Source organism: Eulemur rufifrons, chromosome 15, assembly GCF_041146395.1.
Source record: "Eulemur rufifrons isolate Redbay chromosome 15, OSU_ERuf_1, whole genome shotgun sequence".
NCBI lineage: Eukaryota > Metazoa > Chordata > Mammalia > Primates > Lemuridae > Eulemur > Eulemur rufifrons.
In genome coordinates, this window is record NC_090997.1 from 91673539 (window position 1) to 91697600 (window position 24062).

The window sequence follows — 24062 nt, forward strand, 5'->3', positions numbered from 1 at the left end:
GGAGTCTACAGGAAAAGTGAGAGCAGTAAAAAGTAAAACAATGCTACAGGAATGCCTAAGAGGTACATAACATGGAGAGAGTGAGATAGGCAGGTAAGTGATGGTTTCCTCCAAGTGACATCAGAGCTGAGTTGAACAGAGGAGTTAGGACACTTAACACAAATTCAATGGCATGAATTCAAAGTGTATTTCAGGTTTTGGTGGCAGCACGGAAATTCACTGCAGTTTTCTATGCTGCCTGGGGATAAACCTGGAGACTTCCTACTTCAGGAAAAAAGTTTTGTCTGCTGTTTTTCTCACAGTGGCCAATCTGGTAGCTCTGTATTTTGACTTGTTGTCATTAGACTTTTCTTGATATACGTTTGCAAATATTGTAATTATTTTCCTAAAAGAAAATTGAAATTACTAGCCCAACAGAAACAATCTTCTAACAAAATGCAAAAATCTTGTAAGATGATAACATGTGGAAAATGAAAATTTGTATAAAAGATTTGAAATGTACATAAAGTGTTATGCAAATTTAAAGCATTATTAATATTTTTTAAGTCTAAAACAAACTTTTTAACTGCTGACAGCAGCATGATAAAAATAGAGATATTATAAAGTATAATATGCTTAGCCAACTAATTTTACAATTCATTTAATAAGTATTTATTAAGTGAGTACTTGTTGGGTGACTAGCACTATTCTCTGGGCTTAATGGTAACCAAAATAAAGTTTTTATTCTCATGGAGTTTACAGTCACAAAGTAGAAAACACAATTCACAGCCATAAGTGATTTTCTTAACTGGTTTGTTTTTATCTTCAAACTGTAAGAGCTTCAGTGTCAAGGTGGGATCTCTCAACTAATTCTATAAGATATCACATATAGGTACTTAATAGAGCTTAAGTTCTGTTACCTGCTTTTTTGTTTTATCACATATATCCTCTTCCTTATAATTCTTTCCCAGTGTAAAAGTCCCAGAAAAACCATGACCTTTGATCTGTTTCACAAGACCTTCGAAGATTAAACATTTCAGCATCCGTTTCAGAAGACTCCTGTTCCGTTGAACATCGTATCTATATATAGAACTGACATATTTATAGATGGAAAGTATGGAAACTCCTTTTTTCCCATTCATTTCTTTCACAGCTGTCAGGATCATCACACGTGTAGCTACATGTAAAAGGATATCCCAATTTAGTCAAAATAATTAAAATGAAAAGAAAGCAAAACTTGGTTAATCTTAATCTGCATTGAGAACTAAATTAAAAAAAAAATCAAAGATTTATTGCAGTATAGTGCTATTTTGAAGAATATGTAATAAAAATTTATCTCAATACCTTAAGAGACAAATTACTGTATAGAAATAATTTAAGGAAGACTTATGCATATTAATTTGTTAATCTTACAAAATAATCATTAAAAATTATAAAAGAAAACTCTTGAAATTATCTAAGTATATGCTACCAAACAGTAAGGGAAACATTCATCTGCTAACAGATAAACAAAGACTGGCTTAAATTATAAACCAAAGAGATTTAAACATAATAGATTGAGCAAGAACTACCTGGACCACATCAAAAGAATAAATCTTTACTTCTTTAACATATTATGATTTGCAATTGAATCCATTTATGCAAAGCATAAACAATGGTAAAAACAGTTATTCATAACAATTACAAGATATTTCTAAGGACTGCAAGAACTATAACAAAGATCATTATCAGTAGGTATTTTCTTTAAGAGATGTCATACTTACGGGGGCACTGAACTTTTTCTTTCGGTTCAATTTCAGTATTCTGGGTTTCTTTGTCTTTTACTTTTCCTCCAAAATGTGATGGAATGAAATAATTCACCACTTTTCCCTGATATAAACAACATTTAATAGTCACATAGTGTTTTGCTTTCAGTATTCTGAATTGCTTATTAAAATTAACCTTCCTTCTATTAAGGAAACGCAAAACAGTTGAACAAAAATTATGAGACAAAGAGCCAAGTAGACACAAATATAGATATACACACCTTATTTTTTATTTCTAAGCTTACAGCTAGCCATCACTTTTTATAATTGTACATATTATCTTAAATTATCGAAATGTTAAGTGTGGAACTTCTAAAATTAACTTTTGGGACAAGGACTTAGAGTTTGTTTCATTTAGCATTCTATTTACTAAGCTACCTATTCTTTAAAAAAGTTCTAATTATTAGGTTCTAAGATTTATTGTATATATCTGAGATTTGTATAATATTTTAAAATAGCCCTTAAAAACATTTAGTGCTAATATGGAGACATGGAGTAATTACAAACCACTTGAGGAGTCAATAGTACTTTTGTAAAGGAGGTTCTCTATCAACTAGAAGGAAGCTTGGTAAGTGACTGCATATCCCCTTCCTACGTGGCCAACATCACTTAAAACAAACCCTACTGGGTCACAAACATCCCATTCTCCATGCCCACTTAAAGCTAACTAACCATTAATATAAATCATTAGCTGGAACAGAAAGTGTTAACTTGAGTGCCAAGCAAATGTTCAACATATGATGCCTTTTGAGAACATATGTCCCCTGCTTTTCCAAGCTCTACAGTACTCCTCCTACCTCAGGAAGAGTGAGAGCATCTTGTTTGACATCTTGTCGAGTATGTGTCAGAATCAAAGCCAAAACCTCCACTGTTTTTCCAAGGCCCATCTCATCTGCTAAGATTCCACCAAGCAACTGTGGCCCAGAATTTGGGAATTCACGAATGATGCTAAAGGAAAAACCCAAAAAACACATCATAGGAATGTAAATAAAAATTATACTGTTCCTAATTACTTTTCCTAAAGAAAATGGATAAGTTTATTGAAACTATATTTTGGGATGAAACAATTCAAATCCCTAGATTATGAATGTAAGAAATATGACAATCAAAAAACTGAGCTGAAAACTAAGTCTGCAGAAATAAGAGTCGTATTGGTACATACCCATGATTTTCTCTCTTCTATAATTAAAAGGAAACATGTCTGCCTTCTTTCTATGAATTTTACGAATTTATGAATTAAAAAAATATGAAGGGCAATAACTACTGATTCATTATGTTTAATGGTTCCTAAGAAAAAAAACCTGGCCTATAATAAACAAGGTAACATTTTAACTTAGAATAATAATCTCTCTTTATATCTTGATAACTATCTTATATCTATTATTCTGCATTTACTTACTGAAAAATGACAAGTGCAATTAATTCTAAATCTGTTATATCTATAAAAATGTCTAATAAGATTTTAACATAATATTCCTTCATGAGGTACTGCCAAGGCTAAAGTCATATGCTAACAATCTCATATAGTTTTTCATTATATTTATTTTTTAAATCAAGCATATAAATGAAATTTTGTCTTACCAGCCTGTGTATGGATTATAGTAGAGTTTCAAACCCTCAGATGTAATAATCTCTCGCCATAAGGAGTGCAGGGTACTTTCTAAAGAAAAATATAATCATAGTAAGTTTTTGTTTGTTTTCCTGTCAGATAATCACATTAAAATAAAAATAAGTTAACAGTCAGGATACTATAGGACATTGATACCCATATTCTTGAGATGTCTCATTTGGGAAAAGCCACAGACTTAACACATGGGTAAAAGGCTAAGGGTTTTTCTAATTCTTTTCTTCTGATATTAATCTTCAGCTTCCTTTCCTTTGGGCACATATCCTTACCAGCAAATAGACAGAAAAGCAAAGTGTAGCAAATTACAGAGTATTAACAGGAAAAAAACTTAATACATATAACCAACCCCTACCTGATAAGGAAAGGAGCTTATCTTTTATAAATCCTTCAATAAATTGTAAGGAGTCCTTAAATAATTCAATAGGCATATGCCAGTGGGCTAATACATTTACCCAAATTAGACCTGACCTCTTCTATGGGTCTGAGAATAGAAGGAAAGTCTTATTTAACAGATAAAAACATATCTAAAACTCTAACACTTAAGTACTGAGTTTGTTTCAACCAGAATCTTTCATATCCTCCCCCTTAATATTTTATAACTTGTTTAAACCACTGTCAAAGACTCTACCCACCAGTGAAACAGCAAGTAATTTTTTGTTGTTTTCTTTAGTGATTAACAGATAAATCAGGAATACAGATACATAGCATTTATAAAGTAAAAAAAATAGAGAAAAAAAGGTGGTGGATGTAAAGGCAATTGATGTAACCAAAGCATTTGTACCCCCACAATACTCTGAAATAAAAAAAAAAAAAATTACACAATTAAAAGAAAAAAATATCTAGAAGAATATGCCAAAATATTAATAGTGATTTAGCAATTATCTTCAAGTATTAATAGTAGTATCTTTTCTTTTTCTTCTTGTTTTTCTATTTCTCCTAAAACTTCTAAAATATATATGTATTATTTTTAATGTAAGAAGTTTAATAAACATAAATTTTAAAAAAGTTTCAATTTACGGGAACCATAAAGGACAGAGAAACTGGTAAATGAAAACTGGGGATTTCATCAACAAAATCTAGTCTGTGGACAAAAAAGAATGCATTACTGACACACACATAATAGACATATCTCAAAAACCTTATGTTGAAAGAAACAACCCCCCCTCAAAGCATATATATAAAAAATTCCACTTAATGTTTGAAAATAATTTCAAAACTAATTTATGGTGACAGTGGTTGCCTCCTGAAGGAGTTGAAGTAGGTGAATAGACCTGGGCCAGGAGGGAACTTTCTGGGGTGATGGAATATTTTAAATAGGCACTGCCTGATAAAAATATGTGAGCCACATATGTAATTTTAAATTTGTAGTTTTATTAAAAAAAAGGGGGGGGGAAGGAACAGGTAGAATTAATTTTAACAGTGTATTTTATTTATGCGAATATTACCAAAATATTATTTCAATATATAATCAACATATAAAATTAATAAAAGGTATTTTATACATTTTTATGGTACTATTTGAAATCCAGTGTATATTTTAAACTTATAGCGCATCTCAATTTGTACAGCCACATTTCAACTCTCATGAGCCATATGTGGCTAGTGGCTCCTTTTAAGACAATCTAATTCTATTTCTTAATTGAGATGCTGATTACACAGATGCACAAATCTGTCAAAACTCATCAAACTGTGCCCTTAAAATCAGCGCATTTTACTGTATTTAAAATCATTTAACTAAAGAAAAAATATTTCCTTTTGGAAAAAAATAATTTCTGTGGGAAACTTTACACAGCTAACAATTTCTTCAACAAATAATTACAAGAAAAAATAAAGCAAGAGATAAAAGATAAAACCTATAGATTAAAAGAAACTTAAGTGAATGCAACCAATTTCATTTAGTTTCAGATTTAAAGTATATGTGTGTGTGTGAGAGAGACAGAGTGAGGAGAGAGAGAGAGAGAGAGAGAGAGACAAGGTGGGGGATGGAGAAAGAGGGAGAGAGAAAGAGAGTGGAAAGGGGGGCAGGGAGATTTGATGATATTAAGGACTAAATGGGTTTTAAAATCCATTATTTTATATATATTTATATATTTAAAAGAATCCTTATCTTTTAATGAAACAAACTGAAATATTAACATGAAATAAGATATATGGGATTTACTTTAAAATATGTCAGAGTATGGGGGCAGGAAGAAATAATATTAGCTACGAATTGATGTTTATTGTCCAAAATGAAAAGTTTAAAAAATGAAGTTTGTTAGATAAGAAAGTATAAACTGGAAAACATGGGAGAAATAAGAGCTATTCATCATTAACTAAAATGAATCTACATAGGAGGAATGAGAAGTAGTCAACACCTCACTTCCTAGAATCGTGTAAAAGTCTCATCATGTGCCCCTCCCTTTAAAGAGTGATTAAGAAGTGGCATAAATGCCTCCCATAAATTTATTACTTTCACAAAAACACTCAATATATGATATTTTATTATTTATTGTAAGGAAAAAATGCAATATCTAGGAACATTAATCACATGTGTCCTAATTTTATAAATTTGCTTTCTGTCATGAACATTCATCATCAAATTGTGAAAAGTTTCTTGCAGATGATCAGCAAGATTTGCATCTGACCAAGTTCTAAAAGCACTTCTTAGTTGGAAAGACATGTGAACAAATTTTTTGGTTTTTAAAAATTCCAATCAAGGCAGCATTTATTTTGGCAGAAAAAGACAGTACAAACTTTTATGAATGAGGGAACTCACAAATGTATTTTTCTACATTTCAATTTTTAAAAATTTCTTTGAAAATAATTTTGTTCATAGTAACATACATTCTATCCTATCTTTTCAATATGCTTTATTTAGTGATCAATTTCCCCTCACCCTAAATATCTCTCACATAATCCCTCTAATCAAGTTGCCTTTCTTTAAGTATCTTATACTTGCCACCAGTAGGAGTGCTTCTGAAATACTCTTGTTGTAGCATCCAATTGACAGCCTCTCTTTGGTAGGGTCTCAACACAGGGGTCAGTGCAGGATGCTGGACATCCACTTGGATAGACTGTGTTTCTTGCTGATGTGTTTGCTTCACAAAGTGATAGAGCTCATCAATGTCCTGTCCCTCTGGTTCACTCTCTGAATCTTCATCATCCTCCTCCAACGCATCTGTACATCAAATAACAAATGTACTCAAAATCCAATTCGCCTTTTATAACTACAAGCAATTCTTGTTCTAAGAACATACGATGCACTTGCCCAACTTTGTGTCCTTGCTCAGTGTGTTTTGTGATTGGAAGGCCCTATTCTTAATTCTTCACTGATCAAAAATATACCCATCCATTCTTGAAGATAGTTCAACTGCTACTTTTCCCATGGCATTTGTTTTTGTTTTGCCTGGCTGGAATTGCTGTTCTCCTCTGTATTTGTACAATACTTTCACACTTGGGCTATAGCAGTACATTGCAATCTATCTCGTACTGCAATTAGTTACATGCATTTTTCCCTTCCCCAGTGAGACAAAGGCAAAGTCTTCTGTTTCCGTAGCCCCCCAGAAAAGCTGGCACAAGCTTGCACATTGTGGATATTTAATAAACATTTGAGGAACTAAATGTGAATATCACTTGCAGTTTATAAAAGGATAATTTATTTTATTTTTATACCTGAACATTAAAAAATCCACACGGAGATATAATTTTTCTATGTCTGATTAGACAAAGGTTCCCATTTAATTTCTTATGATAAAAAAGAATAGGCATTTGGCAGTACCACCAGCCAATTAGAAGACAAGTGATTAAGCTATTAATGCCAATTTGTAAAAACATCAGATTCATTTGGTGGGCACAACTGCTCTGCAGAAGACAACTTGTATTTACTATAACATAAAAAAAAAATAAAAACCTTGAACAAATTTATAAACTTCTTTTAGCTAATTTTTCTTTATTAAAAATAATTCTTTAAAGGTGAAGAAGTGTATCATTTATTTCTGAACTGCTTTCAAATAGGCCTATACACTTTTATAGGACATATCATAAGCTCTAGAACTAAAAAATTGAATCAAAAACACACAACTTACTTTTTTCAATAAAAAATATGCCATGTAAAATTTTCAAAACTTCACAAATAATGTATGGTTATATGCTTGGTTATTTCACATTGTTACTATGGTTACATAATCTAAGACTAATAACTAAATTTGAAGTTTTCCTTAGAAGTCATGCTTTAAAAAGTACAAAAATTTTTAAAAGGCAGAATAATGAAATTTTTACCATAACATTGAAAACTCTAGATATACTTAAAAGTATTCCTTCTCATCTTGAAAATTCTAATTCCTCCTTTTAAGTTTCTAACTTGCAAAATGATTTAATATTACATATTATAAAGCTCTGCAAAGAACATACTGTTGAAACAACTAAGCTTAGAAACTGATCTCCAAGTATTCCAGTATGAAAATGTTCTATAGTTTGTACCTGAAATAACGCTGACCCACCATGAGCAGGACTTAGAGAATTTGAGCCATTTTTCCAGTAGTGTTGATGGGTTGCACCTAGCCATCCACACTCTCCTTTGGTAAGCAATGGTAGAAAACTCTGCAACTGCAGTCCTGACCAAAGATGCAACATCTTTCCAAGAGACGGAGCAAAGTCATCTGGTCTTTACAGGAATCAGGCTCTTAAGATTAACTGTCAGACTACAAAGGAGTGGTGGAATAAATGCCAGCCAAGAATCTATGGCCATGACTAAATAAAAGCACAGGAATAATGCAAAAATTCCAACCAGCTCAGATCCCTTTAGACTCTGCCTTTTGACTTGCATATCGACTCCACAAACATTTAATACTTACTATAAGCTAAGCACAGTATTAAGCCATTAAAGTAAAAAAACAAATCGTATTAGTGGGGGCATTTTAGATCAGTATAATTTTGTCACACAGTGATTTTATGAAGGTCATTTAATTCTTATTATGGTTTTATTAGTTGTTTTTCTGGTTGTTATATCTAGGAGTCAGAGAAAAAACCCACAATTCCTAAGTAATAGCAATTTTAAAGTTCACTTTAAATATTACCTAGAATAATAAAATTGTATAACTTTTCCATCACTCTCTTCATGAGCTGATTGAACTTTTTCATTCTTGAATTTGCATCACTCATAAAGTCTAGTTTTGCTAGGCCAGCTTCCAAAAGATAAATTCCAACCTACAAAGAATTCATCAACATAAAAATATTTTTAATTGAAATATACCATTCTTCATGAAGACATAAAAACAAATTAAGCATCACTGTTTTTAAAGGTACTCACAGTATTTGTCCCACAAACAATATATGCCTACTAAATGTCCCCCACATATTTTCATTTTAAATAATAAATTTATTCTACAAGCATTAAATACCTACTGTGTGCAATGCACAGTTCAAGCTGCTGGAAAGAAATATTTCCCTAATTGAAATCAAACCCTAGGGGAATGTGATGAGACCACCTAGTTCAACCTACCAAGTCAATGATTCTCAAACCTGATGACTATCAGAATAATCAGTGAAATTTGTTAAAAATGCAGATTCCCTGGAAGATTCTGATACAAATGATAGGATTCTTACGCACAGTTAGGTTTGGGCATCCTTATCACTGAGTCAAACACTAAGATGTATAGGAAAACAGATCTTGATTAATGTTAAGTATATTGACTCTAGTGAAGCAATGCAGTATGAAGTTTTGCAGTTGAAATACCTGAATCTGAACACTGGCATTGATATTTAGGAGCTAAATAAATTTGGAAAAAATAACTGATTTATTTTGATCCAAATGTTCTCATCTTCAATATAGAGAGAAACCTAGCAAAAATAATTGAAAAATTACTAATTACTGATTGACACTCAATAAATGTTAATTGCCTTCACTTCATTGGACTATACTTGACCTGAGTCCCTAATCACTGAGATTACCATATTCCTTCCCTAAAGAACAAGAATCCACTGGGATTATACAGGAATGAGTAAAAAAGATTATATTTCATTATTGTTTGTACTCTGTCTTTTGTTTACCTGGAGAGGGCTTACTACAGAGGCAATAAATTTTTAAATATTCATATAAAACAAGATAGATTAAGACTTGGTTTGCAGGGGAGAGAGACAGAACACCAATATATATACGCCAAGAATTCTTACATACTTGTAACCACCAAGCTACAATTTCACTACTAACAATCAGTAAGAGAGGAATGCTTGGTTGTATAGTTTCATTATCCAGAGAAAAATTAACTGCAATCCAATGCTTCTAACTTTTCTCCTTTCCTTCCGTCAATTCAGAAACTATAAATAGGGCTATTGATGCAAGAAATGTATGAGACAGTTTTCAGTTAAACAGCACGAAATTAACATTTTATAATTTCTTTTCAAGTTTTAGCACAAAGGCATATAAATTATCCTCCTTCATAGTTTACAAAGTACACTTATTTACAGTATCTCACCTGATTTTTTTTTAACACAATTCTATGAGGTAAAAAAAGAATGGGTATTATTTACATTTCATACAGAAAGAAGGCATTTAAATGATTCACAAAAAGTTACTTGGCTAGGGAATAGCAGAGTCTGAAATGAATTAGAAATTTATTCATTTATTTACTGATTATCTGTTAGGTACCAGGTATTTTACTAAGCTATGAAGATAAAAGGCTTCATAGTACAGCAAGGGGGAAAGATCTAAAACGTATGTACACTGCAAGTAGCCAAGGCAAAAATAAAAATATGTATCAGGTACTCTGGGGAAAGGGCATATAACACTATCCATGGGGTTGAAGAAAATATTTCCCTGGATAAATTCAACTCTAAACTGAATATTAAAGAATGACCAGGAATTACCAGGGAAGGGGAAAGGAAGGAAACAACTTAGGCAGAGAGAACTGTGAGAGCAAAACCTAAGAGGCAAAAAGACAGCAGGGGATGTGTAGGGAATAAATCAATTTTGAGTTTCTGAGACAAAATAAAAAGCAGAGTAATAAAGGAAGACTCAAAGGCCTGTTAAAGGACCGACTTTTATGCCAGATTAGAAAGATTATACTTAATTCTGCAGGCAGTAAAGAAAAGAATTTCATTTGCATTCATTAGAAGCATTAGATTGCAATTAATTTTTCCCTGGATAATGAAACTATGTAACCAAGCATAGGGAGACAAAGTAGCTGAAGGATTTGAAAAGGGAAGATAGGAAACAGAGAACTGGTTAAATGACTGCTATACAAGAGGAAGAAATGATGAGGACCAAAACAAGTCACCGAGAGTAAAGACAGAAAGGAGGAATCAGGAAGATCTCCTTGAAAAAGTACAGTCTGGAAATGATTTGCTATAACACACATTTTTTTTTAACAGTTTCGAAAGCCCAAAATAAACTGTACTTTGAATCTTAATGAGAGGCTTTTTGCCGACTTTTTAAACCTGCTTCCTAAATTACCTTAAAAGTGGACTGCCAATGTAGAAGAACCTTAAAAGACACCACAGAAATTGAGTACCTTGATAATGTGATTTCCTTCTGGTCTTTGGTAAAGTTTTATCCTTCTCTTCTTTTGTAGCCACCCCAAATCTTCTAACATTTCACCACTGAAGGATGATTCTACTAGAACACTTTTGTCACAAGCATGGATTGGTTCTTTGAGTCCTTTTTCCTGTTTCTCTACATCTTCACATTCTGAATGAACATAGATCAGGAACTGATTGCTTGACTCTGAACTCATCAATGTAAAACTCCTTTCAGAAAAATTTTCAATTAAACTCTGTTCAGGAAGAAGCTGAAGAGTTAATTCTCCCAGAAGTGCTTTCCAAGAATTATCAAAGTGATATGGAGTAATCAAAATACTCAATTTTACAGACAAAGGGGAAAAAATACCCACAGTCTCTTCTTTTTCGATTGATTTTGAGAAGCTCACTGCCTCTGAACACCTCTTCTTATCTCTGTGAGCCACCTCTTCCTTTAGACTATCATCTAGGATGATGCAATGAGCAGAAGTGGCATCTGAAGCTGGGCAGGGATACTCATCATCAGTTAAGGTGAGAGGTTCATTCCTTCTGTCCTCATCCATATTCCAATGAAGCTGCTGCTGCTTTTCTTCATCTATCCTCACTGGAGGAGCACGTTTCCGTCTGCTGCTCATTTTCAAGTTTTCTTGGTTGGTAAACGTGAACTCTAGAAGACAAATGCAACAGTAGGCATATCCAGAGAAGATTTTAGTATTTAAGTGTTCCCAGATGAGAACCAGCTGCTCATTTTCAACTTTTCTTAGTTGGTAAATATGAGCTCTAGAAGACAAACACAAAAGTAGGCATACCCAGAGAGGATTTTAGTATTTAAGTGTTCCCAGATGAGAAATTAAGCATAAACTCTATAGTCCATACACATAACATGAAATCTTCAGAGAGATACATAAAAAGCAATGGGCAATTTTTTTTACTAAGTCAAATACAACTAAGAAACACATTAATCATAATCTCATGTATCAAGTAACTTCTAATGGTTTTGCCCTTTAATGGATAAATTTAATAAAGATAATATGCTGTACAAAATAAAATAAATTCTAACAAGATACTTAATAAGCAACATAATAGGAAGATAAATCTCTCAAAGAGCCTTGAAATGTTTATTTGAAGTGTTTTAGTAACATTTAAACTCATGTCATCACTACAGAATTTCAATTTTGTTTTATAATCCCAAAGGGTTAACAAAACTTCACTCGACCCTTACATAGATTAAAAACGTCTAAAATACATATCTTCTTTCTCAAGAGGTGAAAATGAAAATACAGACACGTATTTTTTTTTTATGGATTAGCAGACAAAAAGGATAAGAGAGAGAGCTGGGCAAGGAATAAGGTGGTGATGGCAACCAGGGGAAACGGGGCAGAGAGAATAATAGAAGAAAGAAAAGTAAGAAAAAAAAGAAAAAAGTAAAGAAAATTTGGTCACCTCAAAAGAGGAAACTGGGCTGAAAGCAATCTATATGAGGTAGGCTCCAAATTATACTTTCCCCAAAACAACAGCCAAATTCTATGTGAAACATAGAGCAACTCACAGAGATTAAATAATAAAGTTGTAATGATGGTTGACTGTGTATTCTAGCCTAGTAGCTGAAAAAAATAATGGGTATAAACAATTCAAATTTGGCTTCAAATGTAATTTAAGAAATATTCTCAACAATTCCATTTTTGAATATCGTCGAATCAGGTAGTAAGTACTCTGTATTGTGCTGTATTTTAGGGGAGGATGCAAAAAAAGTATAAATCAAATCATGGACTCTAATTCAGCAAAGACAATACCTGTAAATTGTGTTTTGGTGTCTTGATGACAAAGTGATCACACAGAGCAGTCTACACCCTTCTACCCTTACTAACTCCCCATCCCTAACTACTTTGCTCCAAATCTAGAAAAGAATGAGAAATGTGTTTTTAAAAAACAATTCAGGAATACATAACCCTGTTTAAAACAAAACAAAATAAAACAAACCACTAGGGGAAATCTCAGTTGACCAGAAACTTTGAAGAATTCCTAAAGAACACGGAGGGAAGCTAAGTGACAGCGTGAATGTATTATCACAACAGATGCGAGCATCATCAAGAGGGCTTCCATGCTCAATGGTGGTGAACCTGCTGGTGGAACCTAAGTGGGTCCAGGGTCACAAACATAGATAATAGCAGAGTGGGGATTGCCAGGCCCTTACCTACCCTATCTTTCCTAAAGGCAAGGCAGCTGTTAGGGGGATATCTATTTTTTGGTGGGAAACAGTACCTAACCTGGAGAGATGTCCTTTGTTACTGAGTACAGAAGAGAAAGCAGATGACAATAAACTCTGCCTATAGAGGGTCTCACCAATTTCCACTCTCACTGAACACAGCAGAAGACATGGCCTAGAAGCTGCTTCTGACCCTCCCTCCTCTTAAGCGAGCTGCACAAGCAGGAAAAAAAAAGTAAAAAGTAGGGAGTCTGAACTGCAAAGATGAGCTCACAATCAACAATCATTTATGGATCTCCAACAGGAGAATAAATAAACAAAGACAAAGTTTCACCTAAAAAAACAGTCATAGAAGATGAACAAGTTCTAGAGATCTGCTGTGCAACTATTTCCTACAGGGAACGCAGTATTGCGCATTTGTAGAGAAGACAGATTTCATGTAAAGTATTCTTAACACAAAAACAAAACAAAACCAGACCGAAGGGATACAAAGAAATCTTTATTGTGGTGATGGTAATGTGTTCAAACATATCAAATTGTATATATTGGATAGGTGCAGTTTATTGTATACCAATTAAAACCTCAATAAATGTGTAAACAAATTTGCATAATTAAAATATTTCTCAAATAAAAAAACAGATGAAACAATTCAAATATGACTTTATAATATATACAATCAACATCACATCTGCAGAGAGATAATATATTGTTTTCATGAAACAGAAGCAGTAACTAATAACACAAAAAAGATGGCTATAAAAAAATTCTTTAACAATTTCAGAAAAGCAAACTATATTACTTAAATTTGGCAGGAAAAATAATTGGCCAATGATTCAATAGCAGAATGGGTACAGCTACAAAGCAACTGTTACAGTGATCCCTGAAAGAAGCGAAACAAATGAAGTACATTCTCCTACAACACCAGCTTGGGTAACCAATTACTCCTGGTTTGCCTAGGACTCGATCACTGAAAGTGATCACTGCATCCTGGCAAAATTGCCCCGCTTATCCCTAGGCAAGAGTTTCCAGGAACAGCAGAGGAAGGGAGGACCTCAAACAGAATCCAGTGGTCTCATTTGAGTTAAAGAGACAATTTAGAATTTGTGGGGCAAAATACCAGAGAAAAGAAAGCTGCACATAGAGAAGGCTCTGGAGATATGTGGAAGAGTTCCTTAAGTCTCTGAGTGGGTAATGATTTGTGTTCCTGTATGAAAGAAATATCCAAAAATCAAGAATGAACAACCAGAAATAGGTAGAACAATCCCTGGAGCTCATACATGCCCAGGAAAAGTTTATGAAAAGACCCCCTAATACTGAAGGCAATATGCAGAGTTCTCAGGAGTGAAAGCTGCCTTACTAGTGTGCCCAAATTAGTCTTAGACTAACAGTTAAAGATTTAGACTAAAAACTAATTTGTTTTGGGCCCATCCTAACCTTAAAAATAAGCACTGGAGGGATCAAATTAATGCCAAGTAACTTAACTGCCCCTAAGAACAAGCCTAAAAATATTTAAACGAATGAAATAAAATCTAACACAAATGTCTGGTATCAAATCAAAAATTACCAGGCCTACAGAGAAACAGAGAAATAAAAGCCATGACAAGAAGGAAAAAATAAAAAGACCCAGAAATGACATGGACAATATAATTAGCAGATACAAACATTCAAACAGTTATTGTAAATATTCTCAACATGTTCAAGAAGGTAGAGGAAAGCACGAGGATAATGAAGAAAAAAGACATAATACAAAAGACACAAATGGAATTTATGCAGATCGAAAAACAATATCTGAAATAAAAAATACATTGTATGAGATTAACAGCAGATTAGACATGGTGGGGGAAAAAAAAGCAGAGTGAGCTTAAATCCAGTACCAATAAAAACTATAAAAAATGAAGTAGGGGGATAAACAAAGACTGAAAAAACAATAAACAAAGAATCAGAGACCTACTGGACAATGTCATGCAATTTAACATGCATGAAATTGGAATCTCAACAGAAAAGCAGGGAGAAGGTAAGAAAAAATATTTGAAAAAAACATGCATGACAGATTTCCAAATTTAATAAAAACTATCAACCCAGAAAACCAAGAAGCTACATGAAACCCAATCAGGGCAAACATAAGGACAATCACAACAAGGTATGCCACTGCTGAAAAGCAAGAACTTCTCTCCAGATTAGCCCAATCTTTCTGGCTTAGACACTTCTCCCAACCTAAAATTCTAAACTCTGCAAAATATCTTTCAAAAATGAAGAGCAAAAAAGACAAACAAAAGCCAAGAGGATTTATCACCTATAGACTTACACTATAAGAAATGTTACAAGAAGTTCTCAGGCAGAAGAAATATGATATTAGATGGAAATCTGGATCTACACAAGGGAATAAAAGGCATAAACGAAAAATGTGTGCAAATATAATTTTTTCCTTAATTTTAAATTTCTTTAAAAGATAATGTTAACATATCTTTTTAAGATAACATTTTTAAACTTTTTAACTGAAAAATTTCAAACATACATAAAAATAGAGAAAATAGTATAGTAGTATAATCACAGCACTGTATTATGTACTATGGTCATGGACTGGAAGACTCAAAATGTCCAGGTGTCAATTCTTTGGTATTGATGTATAGAATCAAAGTAATCCCATCCAAAATTTCAACAGGCTTCTTTTGTAGAAATTGACAAGCTGATTCTAAAATTTATATTGAAATATAGGATATAGAGAGTCAAAATAATTTTAGAAAATAAAGTTGAATGATTTAGACTGATTCCAAGATGTATAGTCAAAAGTAACCAAAAGAGTGCGGTAATGGTATAAAGAGAGACATATAGATCCATATAGATCAATGGAACAAAAATAAAGGGTCCTGTAAGAGACCCACATATATATGGTCAATTGATTTTTGAAAGAAGTTCAAGGCAGTCAACGAGAAAAGTATATCCTTTCAATAAATGCACATCCATATGCAAAAAAAAAAAAAAAAAGACTTTGAGCTTTACTTTATAACATATATAAGAATTAACTTATAATAGATAATAAGGTAAAATATAAAAGCTGAAACTATAAAACTTCTAGAAAAAAGCAGAAGAGAAAATCTAAATGACATCGGATTAGGCAAAAAAAAAAAACGGCACAAATAATTTTAAATAGGACACAAAAAACAGAGACTATGTAAGAAAATGATAATCAAGTTTCTTCAAAATTAAATACTTTGGCTTTTCAAAAGATACTGTTGTGGAAATAAGGAAGCCATGGATGGGAGACAATATTAACAAAGCAAATATCTGATGAAGGATTTGTTTGCAGAGTATATAAAGGATAAAGGACTCATGCAAATCAATAGTAAGACAAAGAACATTATGTAAAAAATAGGCAAAAATTACATTTCACCAAAGAAAAAATAAGCACATGAAAATATCTTCACCATCATCAGTCATTAAGGTAATGCAAATTCTACCCCAAAACACAGTGAGATGCCACTACGTATGCACTACAATGGTTAAAATTTAAAAGACTGGGGGTGTGGAGCAACCAGAACTGAGCTTCAAACATTCCAAACAGCATAGTCATTTTGAAAACGTTTGCCTAATAAAATTAGATACCACTTACTATGCAGCCTAGTAATCCCACTCCCAGGTATTTACGCAAGAAATAAAAACCTAAATCCACAAAAAAGATAAACTTGAATGTTAATAGCAAGTTTATTAATAAAAGCCAAAAATTGGAAAAAAAAAAAAACCCCAAATGTCCATCAACTGGTGAATGGATTAAACAAATTGTGGCAAATTCATACAATGGAATACTATTCTGTAATAAAACAAAACTGATATATACAGTAACACAAATGAATTTTTAAAGCATTATGCTAAGTGAAGGAAGCTAGATGTGAAAGACTACATACTACATGATTCTATGTACATGAAATTCTAGAAAAGCCAAAGGAGCAGCAGAAAAAGCTTTCGGCTAACAGAAATGTTCTACGCGATTGTACACATTTGTCAAACTCATTAAATTGTATACTTAAAACTGTTGAATTTTATTATACATAAATTATACCTTAATAAAGCTGATTTATAAAGCAAAAACAAAAAGTAGAAACAGGAGGATTTAAAATTTTTAGGAAAATATTAAGAACAGCTTTATTCTTATAAACTTGAAAAATCTACATAAAATGAATAATTTCCTCACAAAATATAAATGAATAAAATTGGTCCAAGAAATAGAAAATCTGAACAGACCAATAACTGTAAATTAAACTGTAGTAACATTACCTACCTACCTAAGATCTACCTCCCCTCCTTGCCAACAGAAGCTGTCTTTTATTTAGGAACATGGCGGCCCTGTGACTCAATGGTGAGTGGTTTCCTTGGCAGCCCCAAGGAAGTAGCTTCCATCTACTGTTGGCCAAAGCAAATCCAACAAGGTAGCTGCTAGTTGCATGTGGCTATTTAACTTGAAATACAGTCATACATTGTATAACATTTTGGTCAACAACAAACCACAAATGGTGGTCTCACAACATTATAAAAGAGCAGAAAAATTTCTACGTACTAGTAATGTTGTAGTCATCATAACGTCATAGCACAATTACTTGATTTTTTATAAATTTAGTGCACCCTAAGTATACAGTGTTTATAAAGTCTACAGTAGTAGACAGTAATGTCCTAGGACTTCACATTCACTCACCACTCACTCACTCACCCAGAGCAACTTCCAGGCCTCCTAGCTTCATTCATGTTAAGTGCCCTATACAGGTGTACCATTTTTTATCTTTTATACCATATTTTTACTGTACCTTTTTTATGTGTAGATATGTTTAGATACACAAATATTTATCACTGTGTTATAACTGCTTACAGTATTCAGTACAGTGACATGCTGTACAGGTTTGTAGCCTAGTAGCAATAGGCTATATGGCCTAGGTGTACAGTAGGCTGTATCATATAGTTTTGTGTAACTACACTCTATGATGTTCACATAGCAACAAAATTGCCTAATGATGCATTTCTCAGAATATATCCCCAGAATTAGGTGATGCACAACCGTAAATAAAATTAACTATTATTATAAACTCAGCTCCTTGGTCTCGCTAGCCCTACTTCAAGTACTCAATAGGCGTATGTGACTAGTGGCTACTGTATTAGACAGTGCAACTGTAGAAGATTCACATAATTGCAAAAAGTCTATCAATCAAATAGTGCTGGTCAATCATGAGAATTCCATTCCGTTAGCTAGTGCTTGGTTTGGGAATGTACAGTTGATGGATTAAAATCAATCTCTGGCTATGGTTAACTACTTTTTAAGCATTTTACACTTTCTCTTCTTATCTTGGAACAATAATATACAAAGCCCTTAATTTCCTAAGTGTTTATCTTTGTCCAGTTCTCCTCAGAGCACAGGCTGCAGTACTGGAATTGGGCCACTCTGCTGGAACATTAGGAAGATAGGATATACCAGCTTATCAGGTAACTACTGCCACAAACATGCTGTATAACATAGCATAATGCCTTGAGACAGCATCATTTATTCTCACAGATCTGCAGGGTAGCTGAGGGCAGCTGATCCAGGCTAGGTTTCTGGAAGAGTAGTTTGGCTCTGCTTAATGTAGTTCTTATCCTTCTCCTGAATCAGCAAAGTAACCCAGGAATCTTCTCATGGCAATGATTGAGATGTATGAGCACTAATCCAATCACACAAGTACTAATCCAATCACACCTGTACTATACAGGTGCGTGGTATATCAAAACCACTAAGATTCAAGTCACATTCAGGGACCCAAAGTCAAGAGGCAGGGAAATATACCACACTTCTTTACTGGGTGGAACTGTAGAACTACACATGGCAAAGAACATGAATGGGGGGTGAGGGTGGGAAGGGGACTGGGCTAGTTATACAATGTATCACACCACCCAAAATATTAGTAACATGGTAAATATGGAATCATTAACTCTGAAAGCCCCAAAAGCAATTGGTTATAGTCTCACATCTGCAAGCAATATAGCTTAAAGGTGAGAATGTGAGCTTTGAAGTCTTAAGATTCTAATTCTAGCTTTGGCATTTACTCATTGTGTGCCACTGGAATAATTATCTAACCTTTCCATGTCAGTTTTCTTATCTCTAAAATGTGGATAATGTGGTTAGAAATAATTTAAGTATAATAGCACAGCACCAGAAATTTAGCATGTACTCAGTAAGTGGTAGTTGTTGTTATCATGCTGAGAATACCCTAAATTACATTTTGCAATAACCAAACATTAATGGGGCAGAATGGGAGAATTATAGCTCAGTGCTTCTCAAACTTGACTGCACATTAGAATCACCTGGGGAACTTTAAAAAAGTCCGACATCCAGCCAATTAAATCAGAATGCCTAGGGGTAGGGCCCAGGACTATGCCTATTATATACTCACTAAAAAATTCTAGTGTGTAGCCAGTTTGAGAAACATTGCTATGGATAAGCAGCAACCTACTAAAGTCCATTTCTTGCCTTGGAAAATGGTGGTTTAGCTTAGTATGGTCCCATGACCAGTCCTAGCCAATGCAAATGTGAGAAGTAAAATGTGCCATATTTCTTACAACAATCCTGTAACAGAGATATTACTGAAACTGAATACATTCTTTCAACTACTCTGTTCTCTGCTAAAACTTATCTAGTATCTTTTAAATTATATAAACTACCATAATTTGCACATTCCCTCAGATATTTGCTTTCAACTTGATTCCTCTAACATTACAGTCTCCAAGTATTTATCCTTGATAATGATAAGCTGGAGAAAAGTTAATACCAGAATTTCTAGCAAGGCTCTCCCTTTGTCCAGTTCTCAACTGAGCAAACATTCACGATCAAAAAAAAAGCTGGTTTTGTTTGATTCCCTAATTTCTTACTTCGGGATAACTTTTTGAACCAAAGAAGATATTATTTAATCAAAAATGTTTATAATCAAAATGCTATTTGGCAGCTAGTAAGTCAAGTACTGGTGAAATTCTATATCTACCTAGTTTTCCTCATACCTCATTAATACCACTGAGGGTTCTACTTCTTCCTCCTAATCCTTAAATAGCAATGTTTGGGTAAAATATGATTACGTGAAGTTTTCTATATGAACCACACTTTTACTGTCCTGCATTTAAATGTAAAAAGCCTTTCACTTCAATTGCTCTTTCAAATTTTTCTACCGGTCACTGACCCAATCTTCCTAAAAAGCCTTCCATGACCAGGGAAGCTAAGTTAAGGGCCTCACTCCCCTACTCAATTCCAACCGCCATAGTGTTCACTTTGAACTACTTGAAAGCTGGGCAGGAGCAGCATCCTGTAGTGTTGTACTCCCAATGACAGGTCAGTGCCAGGATGTAAATGATATACAAAATAAGGTGAAACAAAGTTCTTTAACTCCCTAGATACCTTTCCTTGTTTTAAGGATCTAACAATAATTTACTCACATTTCTTTTTGGAGAAGTCTCTTTTGTCCACACTCTAGAAGACTACAGGTAATATGAAACCATTCTTTAGTACTTCTGGCCCAGAATGAGGCAGTCAAAACTGACTGAACTGTAACTTTAACAGAAAAAGAAGATGGATTGCTAGAAAAATAAATATAAAATGTTAAGTTACTAGAAAATACAACAAATGAATAACAAGCCTAAATTCAATTTTTTTCCCTCCACATTATTATCTCTACGTTAAAAGATAATACAAATCCTGAATTACTACAAATCCATGACATCAGAGTTAAGGCTATCAAGGGCAACAAGGAATATACATCTGCCATAATGCTGTCCAAGACGTTGCCTTATGCAAATAAAATCCAGTCATTATTGAGTACTGGAATACTCTTAATGGCCTAGCATTACCACAGTCTTTTCCTTTCCTGTAATGATAATTCCAGCAAGGTGAGAATATTTCCATCTACTGAACCCTAAAATATATTAGTTACGAATGCCCTCATAAGCAGCTTTTTCACCAGCAGATTCTGTTTACCCTTACTTTTTCTAGTCTAAATTCTTCATGAAAGATTTGTTTTAATCCTATGTATAAATCCAGTTCTTTTAGGCTGGGCAAAAGAGGATATACAAAACCATCTTTCAACAGTAAACTATTTTATTCTCGACTGCCAGCTATTGGTTAAACAGTCCGTCAAAGTTCTAGGAAGTGCAGGTTATCCAGAACAGGCACAATTATTCCAATGCTGCTCACTAGTGCTCTGCTGCCAGCACGCATAAACCAAATGGATCATTTTTATTATAGAAAGTTTCATCATTCCTGTTACTGCCCACTGGAATAACTAAAAATAGCAGTAATGACCTTAAAAGGGTACAAGCTTAATGGTCATTATTTAATAATACTGTATTATACTGTGATCATCAAACACCACCACATCTTCCTTCATAAACGTAGCAACTATAACTTAAAATGCACAATGACGCTAGGATGGTTCTGAATGCGAATGTAATTAACCTGACTCCAAAGGTAACTGAGAACTTTCAGGCAGATTAACTTAGAAGCCTCTGCCTCCTCTTTTACTACACACAATCCTGCGCACAAAGAACTGGGAGGTCGCCCAGCTTGAGCCTTCGGGGACACCTAAGGCAAATGGTGATACTCACTCACTTATCCTCCTAAAGACCCAAAAGCGGTTCCGGGAGTCCGTGCCGTCAGCCCCAGATCGCTCCCAATAGGCCGGCAAACAAGTAACCGCGAGGCTGAGGAGCGCGACGACGGACCCTCGGATACTTGAGTGTGGACGCTCAAAAAATACACCGCAGGCCCCAATCCCCGGGGAAAAAGCACGGCCTCCTTTCCCACGGCCCCCACCTTCTTCTCCCCGGAAAGCTGTGGCGGTCCAGAGGCCCGCACGTCTGGGACGGGGAAGGAGTGGGGGACACTCGCGCTGCGGCTCCCTCTCAGCCCTTGAGCTTCCCGGGCCCCGGGACAACCAGAGTCCTCCCTCGGCCGCCCTGGAGGCCAGAGACGTCGTCCCTCCCCGACCTCTGACCCCTGACCCTCCATCACCCAAACGCTTACCTACGCTGGTTCTCACCGCCTCCCGAGTCTTCTGCACCAGGCCCGGGCCCCTCTAAAGCCCCGGCAGATCCCGGCCACGCATTTGCCACCCACTGAACACCCGCCTGAGGTGGGCACGCGCACTTTATGCTGGATTGTGTTAAGGTTCCCGTGGGGCCCAGAAACCACAGCGTTTAGATGCTGGGCGCGCGCTGGAGCGTGAGGTCAGGTGAACGCGCACGTCGGAGCGCCTCGCCCCCTTTCTCCGGCACTGGCTTCATGCGTCTCTTCTGCGCAAGTCCACACAGTGAAGGCGCAGCTAAGGCAACAGTTGGAGTCTCGCGATAGCTCTGCCTCACCTCGCCGCATTAAAGAATGCAGGATTGGCTGGAACACCTAAGGAGGGGTGGGGCTTCCCACGAAGCGAGGGTTGAACGTAAATGATTTGTGGCTTTAGTCAGAAGGCAGGAAAGATTTCTCCAAAAGCATCTTTTACTGCTTCTAAAAAGCAGCCACTAATTCGGTACGAGTGAAGATTATTTCCTTCAAAAAAGTTTAAAAACTTTCAAGGGAAATGAGAGTTACTTTAAGATGAGAGGAGAACTACCTGTATTGTGCTGAAACTGGCCTTCCAATATCTTGGTCTTTTTCCCGCCTCTCACCTCTTTCCCACTGAGGTAAGCTTACGCTTAATAAATTTGGAATAACTCTGGGAGGCTTCAGGGCCAGGACCCTGTAAAATAACACCCAGGAAGTATTGGGCACTCAGTGATAAGTTAGTGAGTACCTAACAACTCAGCGTTTCTGCTGTGGAGGAGCGTCTCAGGCATGTGGGTCGCAGAAGCACTAAAGAAAGTTCTTGCCTAAGAGAACTTGTGTTGTAGCTGTGGAGACAGTCCAGAGTAGTCCATATTTTACTTAGGATAGCCCTTTATCACAGGTTTCTAAAATAGCCTGAAAGAAGCTATTTATATAAACTAAGCCCTGTCAAATAATAGGAATAACTTCTTTTTTCTTTTTCTTTTTTTTTTTTTTTTTGAGACAGAGTCTCACTCTGTTGCCTGGGCTAGAGTGAGTGCCGTGGCGTCAGCTTAGCTCACAGCAACCTCAGACTCCTGGGCTTAAGCGATCCTGCTGCCTCAGCCTCCCGAGTGGCTGGGACTACAGGCATGTGCCACCATGCCCGGCTAATTTTTTTTTTCTATATATATATATATATATATATATTTTAGTTGGTCAGATAATTTCTTTCTATTTTTAGTAGAGACGGGGTCTTGCTCATTGCTCAGGCTGGTCTCAAACTCCTGACCTCGAGCGATCCACCCGCCTCACCTCCCAGAGTGCTAGGATTACAGGCGTGAGCCACCTCGCCGGGCCAGCATACCTTCTTTTATTGCACTTCGCTTTCTTACGCTTTGCAGACATTGTCTTGTATAAATTGACGGTTTGTGGCAACGTCGTGTCCAGCAAGTTTGCCGGCATCATTTTTACAACAGCATGCATTCACTTGTGTTTCTGAGTCACATTTTGTAAATTCTCGTAGTATATCAAATTTTTTCATTATTGTTTTGAGGTGCCACAAACTGTGCCCATATAAGATGGTGACCTTAATCCATAAATGTTGTATGGATTCTGACTTCTCCACTGTCTGGCAGTTCCTGGTTTCTCTCCCTCACTTCTGGCCTCCCTATTCCCTGAGACACAACAATGTTGAAATTAGGCCAATAACCCTACAATGGCCCCTAAGTGTTCAAGTGAAAGGAAGAGTCACACATCTCTCACTTTAAATCAAAAGCTAAAAATGTTTAAGCTTAGTGAGGAAGGCATATCAAAAGGCAAGATAGGGCAAAAGCTAGGCTGCTTGTGCCAAACAGTTAGCCAAGTTGTAAACGCAAAGGAAAATTTCTTGAAGGGTTTTAAAAGTGCTATTCCAGTGGACACACAAATGAC

The 24062-nt window shown here is 35.1% G+C and overlaps 1 protein-coding gene across 3 annotated transcripts in view; it reads right to left on the minus strand.

Moving 5' to 3' along the window:
- SHPRH (SNF2 histone linker PHD RING helicase) overlaps positions 1 to 22333 on the minus strand; it is a 91272-nt gene extending 68939 nt beyond the window's left edge. Inside the window, exons 1-9 of one of the 3 annotated variants that reach the window (XM_069487684.1) lie at positions 22134 to 22149; positions 20552 to 20692; positions 10902 to 11572; positions 8469 to 8598; positions 6356 to 6571; positions 3366 to 3444; positions 2582 to 2732; positions 1743 to 1848; positions 900 to 1156 (exon numbers count right to left, since the gene is read on the minus strand). In XM_069487684.1, the coding sequence (XP_069343785.1) occupies positions 900 to 1156; positions 1743 to 1848; positions 2582 to 2732; positions 3366 to 3444; positions 6356 to 6571; positions 8469 to 8598; positions 10902 to 11540 (1578 nt within the window). In that variant the 5' untranslated portion in view covers positions 11541 to 11572; positions 20552 to 20692; positions 22134 to 22149. Of the gene's footprint in view, positions 1 to 899; positions 1157 to 1742; positions 1849 to 2581; positions 2733 to 3365; positions 3445 to 6355; positions 6572 to 8468; positions 8599 to 10901; positions 11573 to 20551; positions 20693 to 21715 lie in introns of all 3 variants that reach the window. The other 2 variants (XM_069487683.1, XM_069487682.1) reach the window with 2 other exon arrangements.
- Between the last annotated feature and the right edge of the window lie 1729 nt (positions 22334 to 24062).